Here is a 21981-nt window from a genome sequence, read left to right as displayed (position 1 = left end):
TCAAGCTGGGGGATGTATATGGGGTGGCTGTGAAGGACATAGAGAAACTTTGTTTATATAACAAAAAGACTATTTAACTGTTACATTGGGTGATTATGAGTGGGTTATTCAAGCTTTTAGCATCTGAAAAAAGTTTTACTGTTTCAATCAATGGCCCAATAATTGGAGTTTGGGAGGAATTGCATAGACAGATCCTCCATCAAATTCCTGGTATGATTCTTTGAGGAGAAACTTCCAAACTTTTCTGGTTGGTTCTTAAATCCTGATATGGTCTAAAATATTTGAGTAGTCATGAGAGAGAAAACAGAAGGGTATGAGATACCTAGAAGCAATAACATATCAGTAGAGAGATAATGGTAGCTTGTTGGTCTTATTCCTTCTGTGGAAATGTCCTTGTCATGTGCTGAGGTTTACTATAGATAGTTGAGGACAGGAGAGACAGAGGACATCATCTGATTAGATGATTTTCTAGCAAAAATGAAAGTGATCTGATATTTATCTGATATCTGATAAATCTTGGGCCCCAGCAGCACTGTGCAGGCTGGAAGGTGGAGACATGGAAAGTCTCCCCTCCTCCAAATCTCACCTGGGCTACTATTTCCAAAAGGAAATACAGCTCAATGCAGTCAAGTGATTTTCCTGCATGGTATGAGGCATCTGTGTATTACTCTCCCATGTCTTTTGTGGTACCTGCGAAGTATGCCTTCTAAAAATTACAGCAGTGGAATGTTCTAACTTGAAACTCAATCAATTGCCATGAATCACTCTGGGGGAAAAAAACCAAGCCCTTCTTTTCTCCAGGCTAGGGCCCTGGCAATAATGTAAAAATCTAACTTTGATGGCTGTGCTGGTCTCTGAGGTGAACAGAAGTGGTTCTGTTAGGTTTCAGTGATGCACATAGGAGCTTCTCTCAAGGAGCTTGCAAGGTTATTCTTTTTTTGTAACATTCCTTGTACATTCTTGGTAGAAGAGGTGATTGTTTAGTTTGATCTTTAATTCTAAATCAGATCCATTTGGAGTGCATCTCTCTTTCCTTCACAAGAATAAATAGCTCATGAATCTCACTTCCTGAAATGGGATGCTTCAACGCGATTGTCTCATCTTGCAAGAGATGGACCAAGCTCATTCTGGAACGTTGTCTGACTTATTTTTAAACTGGAGGTTTGGTCTGAACTATAAAGATTTATGTAGTATTTTTTATATACATATACACACCTGCTTAGGTGGGGTAGCCTGCCCTGGCTCACCAACTGGTTGAGAAAAGTGTAAGTTTGTTCAGTGGTCACATTAATAGAGACCGCAGTCTTCATTCTTAAAAAATGTGCAGGGGGGCTCAGCTCTATATCCGGATGGATATTATCTCTTGAATTACTGGAAACAAGGGGTTCTAGTTTCTGAGCCCATGGCAAGTTTCTTCACTGTTAACGTGTATAAAAAAACAAAGTTAATGGTGACCTGCAAAGGTTTGTTTGTTTTTTTTTTTTTTTAAAAACAAAACAAAGCAAACAGATTTGTGTTTTATGATGTATAAAGGGGACGTGTGTGTGTGTGTGTTTTGAGGTTTTTTCCTGCTTGGTTTGTACCATAAAAATATCCTGATGTCAATTTTGGTTGTGCTAGAGGAATTATTGGAGTCTCTGAAGATGTATATTGTGTATTTTTCCTGCTTTTGTAGCGCTTCTGTCCAGTCAACAGGTTTTCCAAATCCAAGATAACTGGTTATACTCCATCATATATGTTGCATCAAAGTTATTTGATAAGTGATATTATTTAAGTGATAAGGAAATATACCATTTCTAGTGTCCTTCAGTTGGCATTGCATCTGTGCAGGAGATTCAGGTGCATAATTAGGCAACAGCAGTTTCTCACCTAGCTGGTATCTTCTCTTTGAATCTGATTCTTTTCCCCATTCCTGGATGCACTTAGTGATTCTCATGAAGGGCCGTGTTTTTTTTAAGATGTGACCCTTAATCTACCTGCCCTTTTTTCCAGGGATGGGAATCAAAGGTGACCGTAATTGTGGCCAAGAAGTAGGCAGGGGTATCTCTGATGGAACTTTGGGCCAGTTGGTAGACCAGAGTGTTAATCCTGCGTCTGCCAATGATTGGCTGTGTGATTTTGGGCAAGTGTCTGAACAGCTGTATAGCTGAATTACTCCAATCTGTTAAATGAGGCTAATGGGGTTTACCCACCTTTGTAAAGCACTTCAAGATCTAAAAGTTCCCAGTGTATTTTAAGTATGCTAGTGGATCTGAGTGGGAGAGATGAGCAGCTTTTGAAATGGATGTTCATTTGGAAGCTTGTATTTTAATCTTCAGAACAAGTTTTCACTTTTTCTCCCTTTTGCTCTTTAGCAGCCAAACATGGCACTCTAGTCTAGCTTGTTTTTTTTTTTTTTTTTTTTTTTTTTAAAAAGGCGCGGGAATGGAGGGAGAGGAGATGGCCTTGTCTTCCCACTTGCCAAGAGAGAAACAGTGTGGGTCTGTTGGACTAAGTATAGGATCGGGAACTAGAAACTTCTGATTTCTAATCCTGACTCTGCCGCTAATTTACTGTGTCCTTAGGCAAGTTGCTTAACCTTTCTTTTTCACATCAAAATAATACTTCATCTCTGCTGTGAGTATTAATTACAATAGTTAACATGTCTGCAGTCCCTTGAAGATGTAAAGCATTAAGTATACCGAACAGCAGAGAAGAAGCCCTAAAGGTGTTTTTCTTCTTGTGAGGTAAATGAAGGTACAACCAAACTCCTGCATGTACGAAGGCATGATGTGCTTGTGTCAGAAAGAACTGATCTATAATATATTGCTTATGAGACAGGTGGAGGCTTGGAGGTTGTTAGACAGCCCCTCGATGGGAAGAGAGCTAAGAGTGCCTTGATGAGAGAAGGAAATGAGAGAGAGAGAGAGCATTTCTGACCTTATGTTATACTTGTTGTTTGCTGGCACCCTCCTTTTGATTACTGTGCCTTTTTCAAAGCTTGTTGGTTGCATCTTTCTATATGGGGGATAAGCCATTTGTTGACCATATGATGCTGTATACATCTAACTTTAAACGTCTTGCAGACCTTTTCAATGATTTCTTTTTTCTTCCTCTTTCTGTTAGTACCTGCTACTTACCTATCTACCTGGGCAATCTGAATCTTCCATCTTAGTCCATGCTGTCCAGTATCCTTGGGGAAATGCAGCATGTCACTCAAATGTCTAATGATGCAAGTTGCAGGGCACTTCTTGCAAGTATTTGAAGCACATTTTGAGGTTACCAAAAGGACTTTTTGATCAAGGTACATGTTTACCTATAGGCCTTTTCTGATCTGTAAACTTTAAATACAAGTTTATTTTATAAAGTCACTTTCAGTAGCTCATTGCCAACACCTCAACATAATTCCTTTTTATATCTAAGAGGATCTACTGACTAAACAAGTAACCAGCTGGGGTTTGAGTAGCCAGCACATCGATATCCAGCAGATTGACAATTGAAAGATATATTCACTGCATGTTAGAACCCAGATATTCTTCATAATATTCCTAGTATCCCATGTGCTACCTCTTGTAATTATTCTGTGAAAATGCTTTTTGCGCCTATATATCTCATTTTTCATCAGTTGACCACAGGGTGACTAAGGAGGGGCATGGTATCCAATATTCATGCTCTTTGTCTATGTCAGACCCTCCAGATTATTTGAATATTGTTGAGAATTTCTTTTTTGTGAGTGTCTGAGTTAAATAATTCTTAAAAATCTAAATAGTTAGCTGCTGGCTTATTATCCTGTATTTATAGAGTACCGCTAATGGGTCAGAGGTGTCCTGGCCAGCTGATCTAACACCAAGTTTGATTTTAAGAAATGTATTTTATTACTTGGGAATATACAAAGCTGTTGGGAAATGAGGGAGCAGACTGCTTTTGCTTGTTTAGATGGAGGCTTATGCGCAGCGAAGTAGCTGTAGAGTTTTTATATTCTGTTTGCGGTAACAGTAAACAGAGCATCTAAAATAACCACTTGCACATTGCAACAAACACATCATCATTTGCTTAAAAAGAGTTCTAATTACAGTTGACGAAGCATGGACACCATAAAAATGCATTAGTTTGGCTTGACACATTAATTACCTGTTTTTGCAGATGTTTTTATATATTGTTGTGTGAAGAGTTTACAAAATAATTACAGGAGAATCATATGGAAAATAAACTAAGTGAGTGGTTTCTCGCCTTAATATTTTCATTCATGTGAATCTGTGTGAGGCACAGCTGCTCTGTAGCAAATGCAAAGAGAGAGAGCGAAAAAGAGGAGGAATCTCGAAGGGTTTTTATTCAAAGGTCTCTGTCATCATCATTACCACACTTTTATATCTTGCTTCAGCAGCACAGTTTGTAAACATTTAAAATGACATGGCTGATTTCATCCCAGTGAATGGGGTGGGATGTGGGGAGAGCTTTGATACTGATCAGATGAAATGCAAATCTTTTAAAAAAAACAAAAAACAAAACGAGGAGTCCTTGTGGCACCTTAGAGACTAACAAATTTATTTGGGCATAAGGTTTCGTGGGCTTCATCGGATGCATGCAGTGGAAAATACAGTAGGAAGATATATACTTATACACAGAGAACATGAAACAATGGGTGTTGCCATACCAACTGTAACGAGACCAATCAATTAAGGTAGGCTATTATCAGCAGGAGGAAAAAAAAACTTTTGTAGTGATAAACAGGGGGGCCCATTTCAAACAGTTGACAAGAAGGTGTGAGTAACAGTAGGGGAAAAAATTAGCAAGGGGAAATAGTTTTTACTTTGTGTAGTGACCCATCCACGCCCAGTCTTTATTCAAGCCTAATTTAATGGTGTCCAGTTTTCAAATTAATTCCAATTCTGCAGTTTCTCATTGGAGTCTGTTTTTGAAGTTTTTTTTGTTGGAGAATTGTGACTTTTAGGTCTGAAATTGAGTGACCAGGGAGGTTGAAGTGTTCTCCGACTGGTTTTTGAATGTTATAATTCTTGATGTCCGATTTGTGTCCATTTATTCTTTTGCATAGAGATTGTCCGGTCTGGCCAATGTACATGGCAGAGGGGCATTATTGGCACATGGTGGCATATATCACATTGGTAGATGTGCAGGTGAATGAGCCTCTTATGGTGTGGCTGATGTGATTAGGTCCTATGATGGTGTCCTTTGAATAGATATGTGGACAGAATTAGCAACGGGCTTTGTTGCAAGGATAGGTTTCTGGGTTAGTGTTTCTGTTGTGTGGTGTGTGGTTGCTGGTGAGTATTTGCTTCAGGTTGGGGGGCTGTCTGTAAGCAAGGACTGGCCTGTCTCCCAAGACCTGTGAGAGTGAGGGATCCTCCTTCAGGATAGGTGGTAGGTCCTTGATGATGCCCTGGAGAGGTTTTAGTTGCTGGCTGAAGGTGACGGCTAATGGTGTTCTGTTACTTTCTTTGTTGGGCCTGTCCTGGAGTAATTGACTTCTGGGTATTCTTCTGGCTCTGTCAATCTGTTTCTTCACTTCTGCAGGTGGGTATTGTAGTTGTAAGAATGCTTGATAGAGATCTTGTCGGTGTTTGTCTCTGTCTGAGGGGTTGGAGCAAATGCGGTTGTGTCGTAGAGCTTGGCTGTAGACAATGGATCGTGTGGTGTGGTGTGGATGAAAGCTGGAGGCATGTAGGCAGGAATAGCTGGAGGCATGTATGTAGGAATAGTGGTCAGTAGGTTTCCGATATAGGGTGGTGTTTCTGTGGCCGTCGCTTATTAGCACTGTAGTGTCTAGGAAGTGGATCTCTTGTGTGGACTGGTCCAGGCTGAGGTTGATGGTGGGATGGAAACTGTTGAAATCATGGTGGAATTCCTCCAGGGCTTCTTTTCCATGAGTCCAGATGATGAAGATGTCATCAATGTAGCGCAAGTAGAGTAGGGGAGTTAGGGGATTAGAGCTAGGGAAGAGTTGTTCTAAGTCAGTCATAAAAATGTTGGCATACTGTGGGGCCATGCGGGTACCCATAGCAGTGCCGCTGACTTGAAGGTATATATTGTCCCCAAATGTGAAATAGTTGTGGGTTAGGACAAAGTCACAAAGTTCAGCCACCAGGTTTGCCGTGACATTATCGGGGATACTGTTCCTGACGGCTCGTAGTCCATCTTTGTGTGGAGTGTTGGTGTAGAGGGCTTCTACATCCATAGTGGCCAGGATGGTGTTTTCTGGAAGATCACCAATGGACTATAGTTTCCTCAGGAAGTCAGTGGTGTCTCGAAGATAGCTAGGAGTGCTGGTAGTATAGGGCCCGAGGAGAGAGTCTACATAGCCAGACAATCCTGCTGTCAGGGTGCCAATGCCTGAGATGGTGGGGCATCCAGGATTTCGAGGTTTATGGATCTTGGGTAGCAGATAGAATACCCCTGGTCATGGTTCTAGGGGTGTGTCTGTGCAGATTTGTTCCTGTGCTTTTTCAGGGAGTTTCTTGAGCGGATGGTGTAGTTTCTTTTGGTAACCCTCAGTGGGATCCGAGGCTAATGGCCTGTAGAATGAGCTTGTATGATCAGTTGTCAAGGGGTTTAACAATTCCTGTTTGTTACTATTTAAAAAAAATCTTTCTAAGGTGTAAATCTTAATAAAAGATGCTCATATCAATGATTCAGGGCTCTATATTGAAGAGTGACCACATGATCTCTGTTGGAAATATGAATAAAATGTTCCCAATAAACACTTTAAAATAAAAAGCTTGTATTAGAAAAAATTACTTTTCCCTCCTAATTTTTGAAAAAGTTTGGCTAGTTTGATCAATAGTTCATTCCTATAAAACATACAAATACAACCTCTCTGCATTTCTCTGACGTGTGAAGTATGCACCACTGTTGCGAAAGATCTTGAACATAGAAGTTTGTCTGTCTGTCATCTTATTGTAATATCTTATTTAAGTGAGGAGCTACAAGAAATGAAAACCTGGGATAAATGCTAGAGTCTGCATTTAGTTTTCTGGATTGTTCATCATCACAATCGAAGTGTTTTGTCACAGTTTTTTAAACATTTTATTATTCAAATCTTCTTGGAATTTGGTAGACTATTTTTCCTTTACATGGTCCACATGTGCTATATATTAGATGTGCCAGAAAATCTTGGTATGTTAAGAAGTGATTGGACTGATAGGCAGCTGGTATTTTTTCATAACCTTTCTTGGCTTTTTAAAAATTAGAGATCAAACTAATGTAAATTTAAAAAATAAAATAAAATAAACCCAGCTCCACAAACGTATTTGATTCTCCTATTCTGGCTCAAAGACAGACCTTGTGTTTAAGCATTTAAAGCCTGAATTGGTAAGTATTGAGATCAGATTTCCTGTCAGCCACGAGAGAGATGTGACAACCCTTCGAATAGAACCCTTTTTGCAAATACAGTCCTTACTGGTATGGTTAAGTTTTTAATGAGTGAATAACTCATAAATTTAATATTTTGAAAAATAAATATTACTACGCTCTATCCTATCCTGAGTGATGAAGTAAAATTAATGTTGAATGAAAATAGGAGAGAACAACGAAAACTCAAAGGGACATGCCGTCTTGTGTGTTAGTTGCTCTAAAATAACTGAGGCATTGGGGAGAAAAATAGGTAAACAGCGATAAACATTCAGACTAAAAACAAATAATCAATAATTACAGCAGTAGCTTGACTTTCATACTAGTCTTAAAATCTTCTGGTGAACTGAAATTGCTGGCTGAAGAGAAGCCAAATATTAACAATATAAACAAATTAGTTGTTTCTGAGAAACCAGCTCTTGATGGATGTCAAAGGGGTTGATGACTGTCTCTAAGGAAGTTGCAGACATCTGTACAAGATTAAGTTTCCTTCTGCAGACAGAAGCAACAGGACTGGAAGCAAGTTTTGAGAATTTAAAAAGTATATATTTTGCATTTTTACACACATGGGCGGCGCATGAGCCCCCCCTTTGGGGCGGCTAGTCATGAGGCCCCATCCCTTCTGCCTGAGCCCCAAGCACCCCCTCCTGCGGCCAGAGGTGCCCCTGCTGAACTGCCCCAGATCCCCCACCAGCCTCAGAATTGGCCCCAATGCCAGACCTCTGACCTCCGTCTGGAGCTGAGCTCCTGCTGCCTTGGGGGAGAGGGTGGAGTATGGGTGGGGCTGCTAGAGCTTGGCTTAGGGGAGGTTTAGCCTCCCCTGGACTGTTATACCCGCCTATGTTTACAGACAATATATCCCAGTGCTCTTATCAATAGCCTACGTTTGTTTAAACAAGAAACATTCAGTTTATTCTTTCCTAAATGGAAGACAACAGTGACAGTTTGGAAAAAATTTCCAGAACCTTATTAACCAGTGGTTGAGATGAAAGATGATGAAGCTGCTTGTAAGATTCAGGCACAATGCCTATTTAGAAGCCCCGCTCTGACTCACAGCTGCAGGGAGGGGGCTTGAATTCTCATCAGGCTGCTACTGTTGTATCTTGCCTGCGGGCAGAGTGGTTTCATCTTGTCATCCTGGCTGGTGACCATCTGAAACTTATTAGCCTCTTAGCCAAAAAGGAAGGGGTCAGCCAGCAGCTGAAATCTGTGTGAGTTCTCGGTTTCACCCGGCTATTAGTGGCATTTCTGACCCCATTTTCATGGAAGTATAGGTCGGAAGGATGGAAATAAGCAAGTTTTGCCTCTTCTGTTTTTTTAAAGTAGTAATTTATAACCTTTACCGTATATGCACTAATCTGATTTCCATGGATACAGAGTCCATTTCACTGCTGCCTCCAGTTCTTAATTTCGTTTCTATGGAAACTGACACCAAATTGGCAAAAATAATGTAAGAGTTTTCATTTACTTGAGTATGTAATGAGGCTTAAACTGTATCTTTGCCAGAATACCCAAATCCAAGAACATGGAATCGAATATTATTGTAGGCTTGGCTATCAGAATCCATGAATAAGGCTGGATCCAAAGACGGCAAAATCAAGTCAATCTTTCTCCAAGTGTTTGGAAACACTTTTAAAAAACAAAAACAAAAAACCTCACCATTTTCTGGTACTCTATCTAGGTGAGTCAAGTCCAACTCGTCGAGAAGCAGTGAAGAAGAAGACCGCAGAATATCTAATGCGTGCTGAAAAAATTTCCAGCCTATACCAGAAATCCTTCTCTGAAGATGGATCAGTTTCTGGGGTAGGCTTTAGTTTCATTTCTCTGAAATTGGATCTGTAAGATTGTCTGTCTGTCTGAATTTCTTGGCTTTTAGTTATCTCAAAACTGTTTTTAAAATTAGATAACCTTCTGTATGTACCCTAAACACAGTAGTTCTTTCTGGTAACTTTTTATAGGGTTTAAAAAAAAATTCTTTGGTGCTTCTTGATTTAGTTTACTTTTTGTAATATTATGCAAGGTACCTGGTTCTAAAAAGTGCTGTCAGTGGGTTTTAAGTATTTTTACTTCATACTCCGCAGTTTATAAAGTAAACTGAGTTGGAGCATTCAGCAGCTTCTGCCAGCATTAAATTGCTTTTTGAGGTAGCTTCCACCTTTTTAAGCAGATATCCTTAGCTGAGCTTACTTGTGCAAAAAAAAAATCTTGTTTCAAGACATTCTTAATAGATCTCTACTTTGCCCTTCCCAATCCAGTTCCCCTGGGACCCATCTGTTCTTAGTTTGTTTTTTTTGCTGCAGTCACACTAACGTGTGTGTGATTGTCAATGACTGCTCCCAGGTAGTAAACATAAAAGTGTCAAACTTCCTGTCTGTCTACATTTGTATCAAGTAAGGACAAAAAGGGCAGAAAATTCTTGTGTCTTATTTTTCACAGCCCTAAGAGCAGTTTAAGGAGATTATTTCAGTTAAAAAGCAAAGCCTTAGAAAATTCAGATAAAATTAAGCCCCCTAATCTAAAGTAAATCTTAACCTCCACCCACCCCCACTCCTCTCCTCCCCAATCTTGTTTTGAAGGGGAACTGTTTCTGTACTAAGAGACCACAGATACGTTTATGGGGACATTCTAAATGAGAAACATTTTGTGAGAGTTGATGTCTTACTACTTATATCAGTTGTACTTGAGAGAGTTGTAATACTGTGGTCTGTTATCTGCATCTACATAGCAATGAACCACCCTCTTCCAAGAGGTGTCAAAACTAAACAGAGATGTTATGTGAACTACCTGCTGGTTGCCTTTCCTTGGGCCAAATGCTCTTGGAAGTGGGGCAAATCTTGACTGAATGCAAACCCAGTATTTTTGGAATCTGAGCAGGGAAACAAGTTGAGGAACCCATTACAGTTTGTATAGTAAAAATTCACTATGGCTGGGTAACAGGAAGAAAGAGGTATTACTGTACAAGGACCCCCAACGGCAACGGAACTGCCCTCTCTCATTTAGTACTGAATTGGACAAATACCTCCTTTGCAGATCTTAAAGGAATACATCCAGAGAAAAAGAGGAGGAAAGAGAGAAACCTGCATCTCTCCTTGATAACATTCAAAGCTGACTAGCTAGGAGAAGCTTAACTTTAGCTGAGCAAAATTTTGCTCTTGACTTAATCTCCTTCGTAGCACAAACTTTGTCCATCTAGTGGCACTATTGTGCTAGTATCTAAGCATTTATTTTATTTTACTTATTATTTCTTGATTTTTGTCTCTTGTGCCAAATAAAGTTTTTTGCTTTTATTTGAGATCATTGGAATTAATTTACATAGATTTGTTACATTGGGAACAACCACTGTCCAATGGCCCACAGAGATGGAAACTGAGTTTTGATCAGAAGTGGGAATGTGGTGACAACTGAGACACATAAAAGAGCACGTTAAGTGCTGTGAAGAAGGAGGCGGGCATCATTGTGGGCAAAAAGAGAACCAAGGGAATAAACCTGACACCTTGATTTGTCGCTGTCAAGAATTAGGTAACATGGCTGATCTTCTTGACTACAGCAATCGTAAGAAAACATATGGTGAGAATAGTGACGCGTGCCCTCAACTGTTGACATACATAGTGTTTGACATGAAGTTTGTCTAGATGAGAATGAAGAGGGTGGCTTTTTTTGGACAGTGGTTACTTGCCAGGCTCAGAGGCTCACTCTTTTTCAGGAATGTTTGTCTTGTTATTCTGGATCACAGTTTACCTCAGATTTCCTTCACTCCTTCTTGCTGTTAGCTCTTTATTTCCATCTGGCAGGGTGGGTTCATCTGGAGTTAGTTTTCCTCAACGGTAGCTGCTGAAGGTGATAGGTTTGGAACTTTCCTTTCCTCCTTGTTCAGGAAACTAGACTTCTCCACAGGGAAAAAGATAAACTTTACAAAAGAGCTTTGCTTCAGTTCAATTATTTTAATCTATAAAGCCACTGGAAGCTGTCTTATTTGTAGGTAGCGGGTTAGGGTCTGTGGCTCTGTGTGGAAGCTGCATACTTGATTTTTTGGGGGGAAGGATCTGATTATTCTTTGTTAGGGCAGGTAAGTGACTAGACCCTTTTGAAAATATGACTTGTTCAAGTGCCATAGGTGTGCATGGTGATCGGTGGAGCAAGTAAACCAATACAGGTCCCTGACCCGAATTGCGTACACTTGAACCAAACCTCCCCTCCTGCCACAACTGCTGGATAGGCAAATGGAAGAGAGCCATCACCTGGCGATCTAACATAGGCAAGCAGGTTAGTGCAGAAAGGAGTGTGTTCTCTGTGGCTTGGATTCCTTTCTCAGTGACACAATAGAAGCCATTCTGTGGCTTCTAAAGGGATGGAGCAAGGGATGTTTCTGGCAGGTCTCAGCTGGGTTTCTCCCACCCCAAACCCCTGGGGCACAGCACAACACTGCTGGTAGCCTGTCTTCTTTAGTTGAGCTCATGCTACAAATTGCAGAATGTATTCCCTTTTCACCACAAGTGCTGTCGGGAGTAAAGTCCAAACTTTAGTTTTCAGGTGAAATTCTGTTACTTCAGGTATGGAAGGAAGTTGGAGAGAATAGCAGGGCTTGTATTCTGCAAGTGTATGTATATAGCAGTGAACACACATGCCTGACACATAATCTGGGTAAGTTACATATTGATAGGTCACAAAACACAGTGGGGACAAAAATACACATGTTAACTACTTGAATAGTTAACATGCGCACTCATCTGTTTCAGTGTGAATTATTTCTGGATGGGTAATGCATAGCTACCTTTGGCTAAGGCTGTTTTGGGGATCATTGTGTTGTGTACCTTATTACATCAGGGTTTATGACTGACATGAGTAGAGACCACTTGCCATCAAACAAAAAGAGCACTGTTAAGAATTCTGTATTTTGTGTTCTTGTAATTTATAAAGCTTCTAATTTCCTTTTTCCTGTCCCTTAAGACCTGAACTATTGTGAATCCAGAATAACTATAAGACTGTGATTGATTATTGTTGCCAGGTGGGAGCTCAGCTGTTTGTTACGAAGTTTCATTACCTCTGCAAACCATTGGAAACTATATAAACTCATTTCTTTTTCTATTTTAAAATTTTGTTTTCAATGTTATCTTGATTTATTTACTTGCAACTTTTCTTACATTTAAGGACAAACAGAAAAGTTCTCCTTTCATCTCCACTCTCTCTGATTTATGATAAATTTCGTTTCCTTCGGCCTGGCATTTGCTACAGCAGGCAGTCTTCCTTCAAGTACCGCCCTGATTGATGTGTAATCTTTGATATCTTCCATTAGCCTCCAGGATCACTAAGTTCAAGGCCCTCTTGGAACCTAAGGAGCCCTGCCGAGGAACTGAAGGCCTTCAGAGTCCTTGGGGTGATTGACAAGGTAATTCTTCAGTGTCTCTTCAAGAATTCAGTCATAAATCGACTGCATGCTGACATTTTGTCTTTGAAGCTGTGGATCTTAAGGATATGAAACAAAAGGGGAAAATGACTCAAATGCATCTGCACTTTAAAATAACAAAAGTAGAAGAAAAAAGGCTTTTATCTAAGCAATTCATGTAAGGTCATGCAAAATATATTTGAGCTAAAGGATAAGGTACATGTTTGGTGGCATTCATTAGGATGGGGCCTGCTTTTTGAAAATAATGTCACGGTTACAATACCAGGATAAGGACATGTCGATACATTTTCAGTTTATTAAACTGATGGCTATTTGAAATACAGAAGGGTAAAAATTCATGCACTTTCCCACAGTCAGTGCAATATGGAAACTTGAGGAAGGGGGAACCCCTGTGAAAAAGAGATTTGCTTTCTCTCTTCTTAGAACCTGGAATTCAAATCCCCAGCCAAGGCAGAGATCTAGAAGAAGTCAAACTAATTTTTGACTCATTCAGATAAAATCTCCCAAAATCTCAGGGTAATATCCGTCTATCATGTGTAAATTGTAATGGACCATACAGATCTTTTGCAAGCCCAATTAAGTGACTGAAAGAATAACAGCTCATAAAGTAGCTGCACTGTTTTGATATCGCTGATTAGTTATCCGCTTAGCAAGTACATTTAAGATGATATATTATTCAGTAATGAGACGACGACTAATTCAACTTGTAATGACTCATTTCCTTGTTGCCACTCCATTCCCCTGATGCCTTTTGATTGTTCCTTGAGTGATCCCTGGCTTGTGTGCTTCATGTTTCAGGTCACATGACACATTTGTAACTTGTATTATTAAAAATTGCTGCTATACTCTTCGTTCTGAATTTGTTCCTCTTTTGTTAGACTGAACATAGCAATTTGGATTTTTTTTTGCCTATGCTGTTTTAATTGCATGCATACCTACTATGTTTTCTCCTCTGGGCTATATACACACAGATTTTAACCTTGTTTTCACAACATGCAAGGACCTTTTAGCTTTAATATCGCATACATTGTATCTCCTTTCATCTGATGGCAAGTGTCTAATCTATTCAGTGTTTCTCTCCCTGTATATTTATTAAGGAGCAATTGAAAGACCAATTTGATAAGCTGATTATAGCTGTTAGCTGTGTGCATTGTATAAATCTTTAAGAGTATGGGGGATTCCAGGAACTACCTAACCTCATAATCCCCCATAAGGAGAGATGGAGCAGGCAGCCTAGAGCCTTAGGAATTGTCCATACCTGGGCATACAAGGCTATGATATTATTGTAAAGAGGTGGAGTAAGACCTCTTCAAATGTCTTTCAGTTTTAAAGACCACAAAATACTGGAAATGATTAGTAACTTGGAGGTGATGCTCAACACCTTGTAGGGCCAAGCTCCTTTATTCCATGGGCTAACTGAATCTCCCAGCAAGAACAGTGAGGAGTTCTTGTGGCACCTTAGAGACTAATAAATTTATTTGGGCATAAGCTATCGTGGGCTAAAACCCACTTCATCAGATGCATCTGATCAATAAATAAATACATTTATTAGTCTCTAAGGTGCCACAAGGACTCCCTGTTGTTTTTGCTGATACAGACTAACACGGCTACCTCTCTGAAACCTGAATCTCCCAGGTGTCACTAGATTCCTATTTAGCAAGCTTCTAGGTACAAGCCTGATATATCCAGGTCCTGGAATCCGCACTTATTCTGCAAAGAGACAAGGTTACTGTGGTAACAAAAAACAAGCGATTTAATATTGGAGACATCAGCATGACATGTATTCTACAGTGTTTTGTTGTATAGCCAGCCAGCTAGTATGCCGTAGGGGGCAGAGTTAAGTTTGAACTATTGTTCAGAGATGGAGCAAGAGGTTTTCAGATATCTGTCTACTTGTATACCTGCTCCCAGGCTCTCAACTCTTCTTCTAAGTTTTAATCTTACTCTGAGATATAGTTTGTTTTTATCATTTGAGTATAGTGTCATAAGTGTACCTAGTGTTTTAGAGCAAGTATAAAGTCAATCTCTGCCCCAAAGGAGCTCAATCATACAGTATGTTGTGTGAATATAAAATATGTGTGTGTTTAAAACATAATAGTGTTTATTACATATGTAGTACAGGGACAGTGTTTTTACCCTCACTGTAAATCATTGTGTACACTTATCTCCCATTTCTTCATGCACCCCCAATATGCTCACTCTAAGGCTCCAATTTTGGGAGAGCTTAAACATGTGCATAAACTACTTATGTAACTAGTGACATTGAAAGCAAGCATATTCCAGGGAGTACAAGTGTGTATGTACTACAGACATCAGGTCACAAGTAAATTTATAAATATTAGATTGTCCAAAGGATCCCGTAATACTCTGAAGTTTCACTCATCACAGAAAAGCAGACACTACTGGGCTAGAGTACATAAATAAGTATTCAGCCAGTGCACGGCACAACATTTAGTTTTGGTCAAGGATATGGAGGCAAACCTCTGCTCCTTCTATGGGATCTTTAATATCTCTGCAGAGCAGACAGTCTCATCTCTCACTGTTAAGGCATGGCACAGGGTATAAGGCCTTGTCTACATTACAGGGGAAATTCGATCTAAGCTACGCAATTTGAGTTACGTGAATCGACGTAGTTTAGACCTACTTACCGCAGGGCACACTATGCGATGTCGATGGGAGACACTCTCCCATCGACTCCCCCTACTCTTCTCAATCTGGTGGAGTACAGGGGTAGACAGGAGAGCGATCTGCAGTCGATTTAGTGGGTCTTCACTAGACCCACTAAATCGACCACCGATGCATCAATCCCCTGGTAAGTGTGGACAAGTCCGAAGAGTGCCCATTGCTGCTTCCCTTGTAAAACCACTGCTAGAGCAAGATGTGGGAGAACATCCATATGCAGGAAACACCCTTTATGTGTTGTGTGTACCTCTCCAAACCATTGCTACGCTCCTGATCCATTTCAGCAGCTAGGGTGGTCTATATCTGTAACTTGTCAGCCTGTTCCTGGCTGCAAAACAAGATATCTCATGTTAACCGGTCTCCCTCATATGAACTCTTTAAATAGTTTTTGCTCTTCCCTGAACAGGCTTGTGATGTGCTCTTAGCATCTATAGGATGCAGCGTCCTCTTAAAAATGAAACAAATGGCATCTCAAAAGCAGGGTTTTCTGAGAAATAGGTACTTTAACACACACTATACTGTGTGTTGTAGTGCTTGAGTACAAATCAGCAGGCTAGTGACACTTTGGTCTTGTCTCAGTTGCAGCCACGTGGGAGCATCCATTTGCAACATTTAGCCCAAACCATATTATAATGTGTTTTGTCTGTGAAGAAGGGGCAAAATCATGTGACAGCCTGATCTTTCAGAACTGTAGCACAGTTGCCTTAAAGTAGTTTATAATGGTTTGGGACACAACACGGGGTAACTAGGTCTGCATCACACACAGCTTTTTCTGACAAATTCTGAATCTTTGTTCTAGTCATGATACAACTTCCTTGGTATTAATAACAATGAGTGTGCTAATGGAGATGGACTAATGGAATTTTTACCACTGTGGTGTCTAACTTTGCTCAAACAAATCTAGATGATAATACAGTAAAAATGCTGGTGACCAGTCTATATCCTAGTGTTCCCACTGTTGCTAGATGTCGTGGAGTTGCAACAGTGGTATACCAATGATGACGCAGAAAAAACAGCTTCTCTGGTATTTTGCTCAAACACTGCGAGAGTCCCTGGTTGGATATGCTGCCAAGATTGTAAAAAGGAAATGGGGTGACTTTTTGTGTGTGTGTGTGTGTGCGCCAATTGAGATGCCCAGAAAGGGCCTGATTTTCAGAAAATGGGGTGCTCATCATTTTCTGAAATGCTGGCTCCTTCAAGCTGGGCACCCAAAACTAATAGTCAATTCTGGAAAATTCTGGCCATGGCTTTATCTTATCTATTTTCATTTGGGCTGTTTGCTTCAAAAGTAAGCGATGTGCTGCTTTACTTGCCACAGGCTTTTATATTTTTAAAAGGGGAAGGGCCCCCCTGTGAATAGATTTTTTTGTTGTTGTTGGTTTTTTTTGGGGGAAAATGGTATTTTAATCTAATGAAAAAATGAGGCTCTTGTCTTTTGAATGTTCAGGGCTCGAATCTATTGTGAATATGTGAGGGTAACTCCTGTGAGCATGAATGTACCAGGCCAAAGAGTGGGCTTGTGCGTGTGTCTCGCTATAGATACCCCCCGACCAAATGTAATCAGTTACATGAGCGCAATAAAGCATCTTAAACTTGCAGATTTCTTTTTGAAGTAGAAAACTTTTTTCTTTCAAAACTTATTTAGTAAAAAATATTTCTGTGTTGCAGAATCTATGCTGAGTTTCTGCCCCCCAAGCAACTCTTTACTTTGAAACTATAATCAGCCCCTGAAGAAACTGATTTGCTGTGGTACTGCAGACACCTTAACAATGCTGTTTCAAGCCCAATGTCTTATTCTTTAGTGGGCAACCCTCTGTTATTTAGATTCATTCTGTTTAAAGATTCATCTTGTATCCCTTAAAAGCAGAGTTCATTAAGCAAGGACTATGCTGCTATAAGCAATGTCTCATCACTTTTTTCCCCAAACAGCCAAATTTGATGTAGTCGGTATTGGTGTAAATCTGGAGTAACACAATTGGCTTCAGTGGACTTTTATCTGGATTTTCCCTGATGATTCTGATATCAGTAACAGGCTCAATCTGCCAAGACTTGTGTGAATTAGGTTTATTGTTCAATAGATTCGTGGTTAAAATGTATATAACATAATCTGAAACACTAAGAATTAGAACACTATCATCAGTGGTCCTGATAAAAATTAATTGAGAAGTCTTTAAACAGGGTTCTCACATGGATGTAAATCTCTCTCTGTAATTTTTCTGAAGAACTGAAAAAAATCTCATTGCACTATATAACTTTGCTTCATTACAAATATTTGGTTTTCTGTTCAGTATTATTCTGTATGTGAGAAATCACACGCCCAATGTTAAATTATTATGCTCTATTTCTAGGGACAAGTCACCATGACGCCCAAATCAGTATTATTAATTATTTAAAAAGTATGATATGATTATTACTTATATCAGCCTCAAAAGAGGAAATACCAAAAGGCACAATGTAAAGAACCTATGTGGTGCTTGCTTGCATAATGCATTTTTTTAAATATGCTGCAGCACCATAGTTAGTTGAATTCCACAGGTTATGGTTAGTTTAATTGAGTTTAATTAAAGGGTAGGAAAAATGGGCTTGTGTTATGACAGTTCCTCTGTTGTACATGAATGTTTAATATTGCAGTAGTTATGACTTAGTCCATGTTTACTAATTCCCCTTAGAAGCGTAAGTATTTTAATCCTCAGTTTTACTTTGAGTAGAGTTTAAACAGTACTGCAGTTGCACAATTTATATTGACATCAGCTCATATTTTGGCATATGGCAGTCAGATAAACATTCTGCTAAATTTTGATGCTCTTCCTCTCCCCTAACGTTAGTTATGGGTTTGTACAGTAACTGTGAGCATAAAAGATTTAGAGAAAATGTAGCTGCAACAATCGCATGACTATTTGAATTCACATATTACCTCTATTGTGGCATTATGATGATGATAAGAACCAGAAAGAGAAACAAGTCTGAAACTAATTTTTGTTTACAGTTAAACTGACTAGTCGTATTTTCATTGCCCAACACATAACACAATGGAAACAAATGTCATAGTTGTTAAAAAGCAGATTAAATATTTACAATTTGATTAATCTAGTTATTATTAATAACGTAAATAAGAAAACTTGTTTTAAGAGTAGTCTTTTGTAATCTGAGTGTTTTAAATGATTATCTTGTTTTATAGCAATTTCAAATCTACGATAATAATCATAGACGTTAAAGATGGAAACGTTGTATTTGGATCACTCAATCCATTTCGCTGTCATTACAGAATTGTTTCCTAAAATACATTTTAATATCTAGTCTAGTTTTAGGTCCCAAGACTTGAGGCTTCCACCACTTTCCTAAGGAAACTGTTTTACAACCTAACATATCTCACAGTTAAGAAGAGTCGCATCTCTTCTGCTATTCAGCCTTTTGTTTTCCATAGTTTCATTCTATTATTCCTAGCTCTATCCAGTTTATGAAATTTAAGAAAATAATCTCACTCCTTGGAGTTTACACACTTGACATATTTAATATGTTTTCACTTAGCCAAACTATACACACACAAGTTTTTGAAATCTTTAATCATACTTCAGTCCTTTATAGCTCTCTGATCACTTCTGTTGCTCTTCTCTGAACTCCCTCAGATTTGTCAATAACTTTCTGGTAATATGGTGCCCGGAATTGACTGCAGGTGCAGTTATACAACAGTTGTACAGACAGAGATTATTACCTCCCTGCTCTGACATATTGCCTTGGGGTAGGCAGTGTTGAATCACCCAGGCTTGCCTTTATAATCCCATCACACAGCAAACTAATGTATTTGCTCTGTTAACCCTCCAGTGGGTCTTGCTACTGATTCCCAGACGTCCCCTCCCATTGAGTATGTGTTTAAGATTATTTCTCCCCTTATGTATTGGACTGCATGTTTCCATCAGAATCTTTTTTTTTTTTAACTTGTGTTTCTAAACTCTCTAAGTCCCTCTGTATTTCAGTACTTGCTGCAAATATTTGTTGTACTATTGACTTGATTTCATGTAATTAATAAAGATGCTAAATAAGAACAGTCTAAAGAACAGTTTCTCCTAACTCAGAAGACTAACATAAATTTAACCCCTTATCTCCACTCCCCACCCCACCCCCCAAATCAAGAAACTAACAATGCATGTTTAATTTCTCTGGTTCATTATAGGCCATCTGCCAGCTTCCATGTAGAAGTAGTTTGTTCTTTGGGAAAAGGACCTTGTCTTACTAAATGCTAATAAGTTGCTTAGCACAGTTGATGCTTTATATTTGATAACTATCTGATCATGGATGATACCCTGTATTATAATCCACTGGATACCCCCTCCGGCTTGATATTTTGCCACATATAATTTTTGGCTAATTTCCAGTCTATTTCAAGGGAGTAAGCTTTCACCTTTTACAGCACAACTAAATGTCTAAAAACATAAGTGAGTTTTGATATTTGCTGCTCTCTGGCACTTTCAGTAATTAAACCAATAGAGTTTTTCTTTTGTTAACTATAATATTGCTCATCAAGAGACTCCACAAAGCATAAATTAATTATGGATAATCACTAAAAAAAAGGGGGATAACTGAAAGCATCACACTGACTCCACAGATAGTGATGAGCACTAATCTGTTTTTTTTCACAAGTATCAGCCAAGTGCTTTACTAAAGTTGCCTTCTTGGCTCTATAATCTTTGAATGTGTGCATGTGTGTGCAAGTATAAAACAATATAAATAAAGATGGGGGGTAGAGCTGCTCTGAAGACTGACTATATTTAGCGGCAAAGTAAATTTCTATTAAATAGACCATTTACTCTGATTAGCCTTGCACAGCCAACACAGCTGAGGGAGAGTAAGGTGAATTTTATTCCTACTTCTGAAGCATCAACAAAATTATGTAGCAAATTCTGGTCAGTTACCCCTGTGCAGTCTCTTGGATGGCAATGGAATTTCACAGGTATCACTGAGGTTATTACTTGACTTTTTAGTCCTGGAAGTGATAAGCAAACAAGAAAAAAAAATCCAGCCTGGTCATCAGATCCCAGCTTGAGTTTGCAGGATTTGTGGTTCGAAAAACGGTGTCATAAACGGAGCATATTTGGTCTGGAGTTATACAATAAGCATAGAACCCAGTGATGACGTTATTGCACATTTATTTTCAGAGTAGAACTGCAATTCAGTAACAGAGGATAAAGCCAGCTTTTAAAAGTATACCCTAGGTGGTAGCCTTATCTTCAAAAACCTTAAACGACCAGGATATGTAGTTAAAATTGGTAATGCATTTTCATTTGATTATATAGGAGGTATTTGTAGCCCACATCAGCACACTTTAACCCACTTTTTTAGGAAGCCATTTTTAAATTTATTTTAATAAATGTTGGTCAAGTAAATAGAACAAACTCAAGCTCGTGTAACTATGTTAGGTTTCAGAGTATCAGCCATGTTAGTCTGTATTTGCAAAAAGAAAAGGAGTACTTGTGGCACCTTAGAGGCTACTATGTTGTGTTCTGTTCTGAAAATGTGTAGGATTGAAGCAGCAACAGCAGTTGATTAAAACAAGGCAGAACCTAGTTGCAGTTGGTAAGGTGACTGCATTTCTGTTAAAAACCACCCGAGAGAGAGCAGTGCATTTATAGCAGCTCTTAGTTGATCCAGTAGTGTCCCTTGTGACCTTGGTTGGGTGTTTTATAGGGTGACTAATGGCTCCCCATGTTCTCTTTTTCTGGTGACTTGCCTATTGCCTGCCTCTGGGTTTGTGATTCCCCTTATGCTGACTTCTGCAATATTCCTTCAGTCTCTTATCTCAAGGCTTTGATGCATATGTTCTGAAGGTGGCCACCGTGACTTTGGGTGGCAGCAGATGGTAAACCTTCAGGCTACCACCGGCTATACTGGTGTTAAGTTGGAAACTTAGCGTTTGATGAAGAATCAGTAGTGCATATGAAAGAGCTTTTACTGCAGAAATATCTTTTAATTAAAAAAATTAGCATACTGAAACACTTGCTAATTTCTATGCATGTAAAGAATCCTAAAATTAACTGTTTTCTTAAAGCTAAACTATGGTTATTTACAAGTTAGATTTTATTATTTCTCGAATTTTTTGTATATAATGCATTGTGTTTGTTTGTTTGTAAACTGAGCTGTTGGACACACTTATAAATCAGTTATCTGAAGGTCTTTGAAGTGCAATTATTTTTAAAAGTAGTTTCACATAACATCAGAATTAACTTCCAGTTTTAAAAATGAAATGGGAAATCTTGCTTACAAACCCACAAAGAACTGGTACGTTATTACCTTAAGTATTACTGATTCCCCCTTTGTTGTAGTAGCTAGATGGCAATAATTCCTTGTTTTATATGCATTTTGGGACACTGCATGGCTGCCTGGGAGAGCTAAGATACTGTACAAAGCACACTTGAGTGTGCTGATGAAAGTATTCATTTGGCCTATTGGCAATGCTCTTTTCCTGTCGACTTTCTGTGTCTTTTTGAATTGGCTCTTGTAGCACTGTCTACCTATGTTTTTTTTTTCTTGGTGGTAACATGCTATATTGGAGGATT

General features: G+C 39.1%; 1 protein-coding gene across 7 annotated transcripts in view; it reads left to right on the top strand.

Moving 5' to 3' along the window:
* RPS6KC1 (ribosomal protein S6 kinase C1) overlaps positions 1–21981 on the top strand; it is a 117166-nt gene that overhangs the window by 54750 nt on the left and 40435 nt on the right. For 6 of the 7 annotated variants that reach the window (XM_043543669.1, XM_043543667.1, XM_043543666.1 and 3 more), the window contains 2 exons: positions 9026–9147; positions 12638–12730. The exons of the other annotated variant lie outside the window; for it this stretch is intronic. In XM_043543669.1, coding sequence (XP_043399604.1) covers positions 9026–9147; positions 12638–12730 — 215 coding nt within the window. The remainder of the gene's footprint in view (positions 1–9025; positions 9148–12637; positions 12731–21981) is intronic. 7 annotated transcript variants of the gene reach the window in all.

Source organism: Chelonia mydas, chromosome 3 (assembly GCF_015237465.2).
Source record: "Chelonia mydas isolate rCheMyd1 chromosome 3, rCheMyd1.pri.v2, whole genome shotgun sequence".
NCBI lineage: Eukaryota > Metazoa > Chordata > Testudines > Cheloniidae > Chelonia > Chelonia mydas.
Note: the sequence above shows the minus strand (reverse complement) of the source record. Positions and strands in the feature narration are given on the sequence as shown.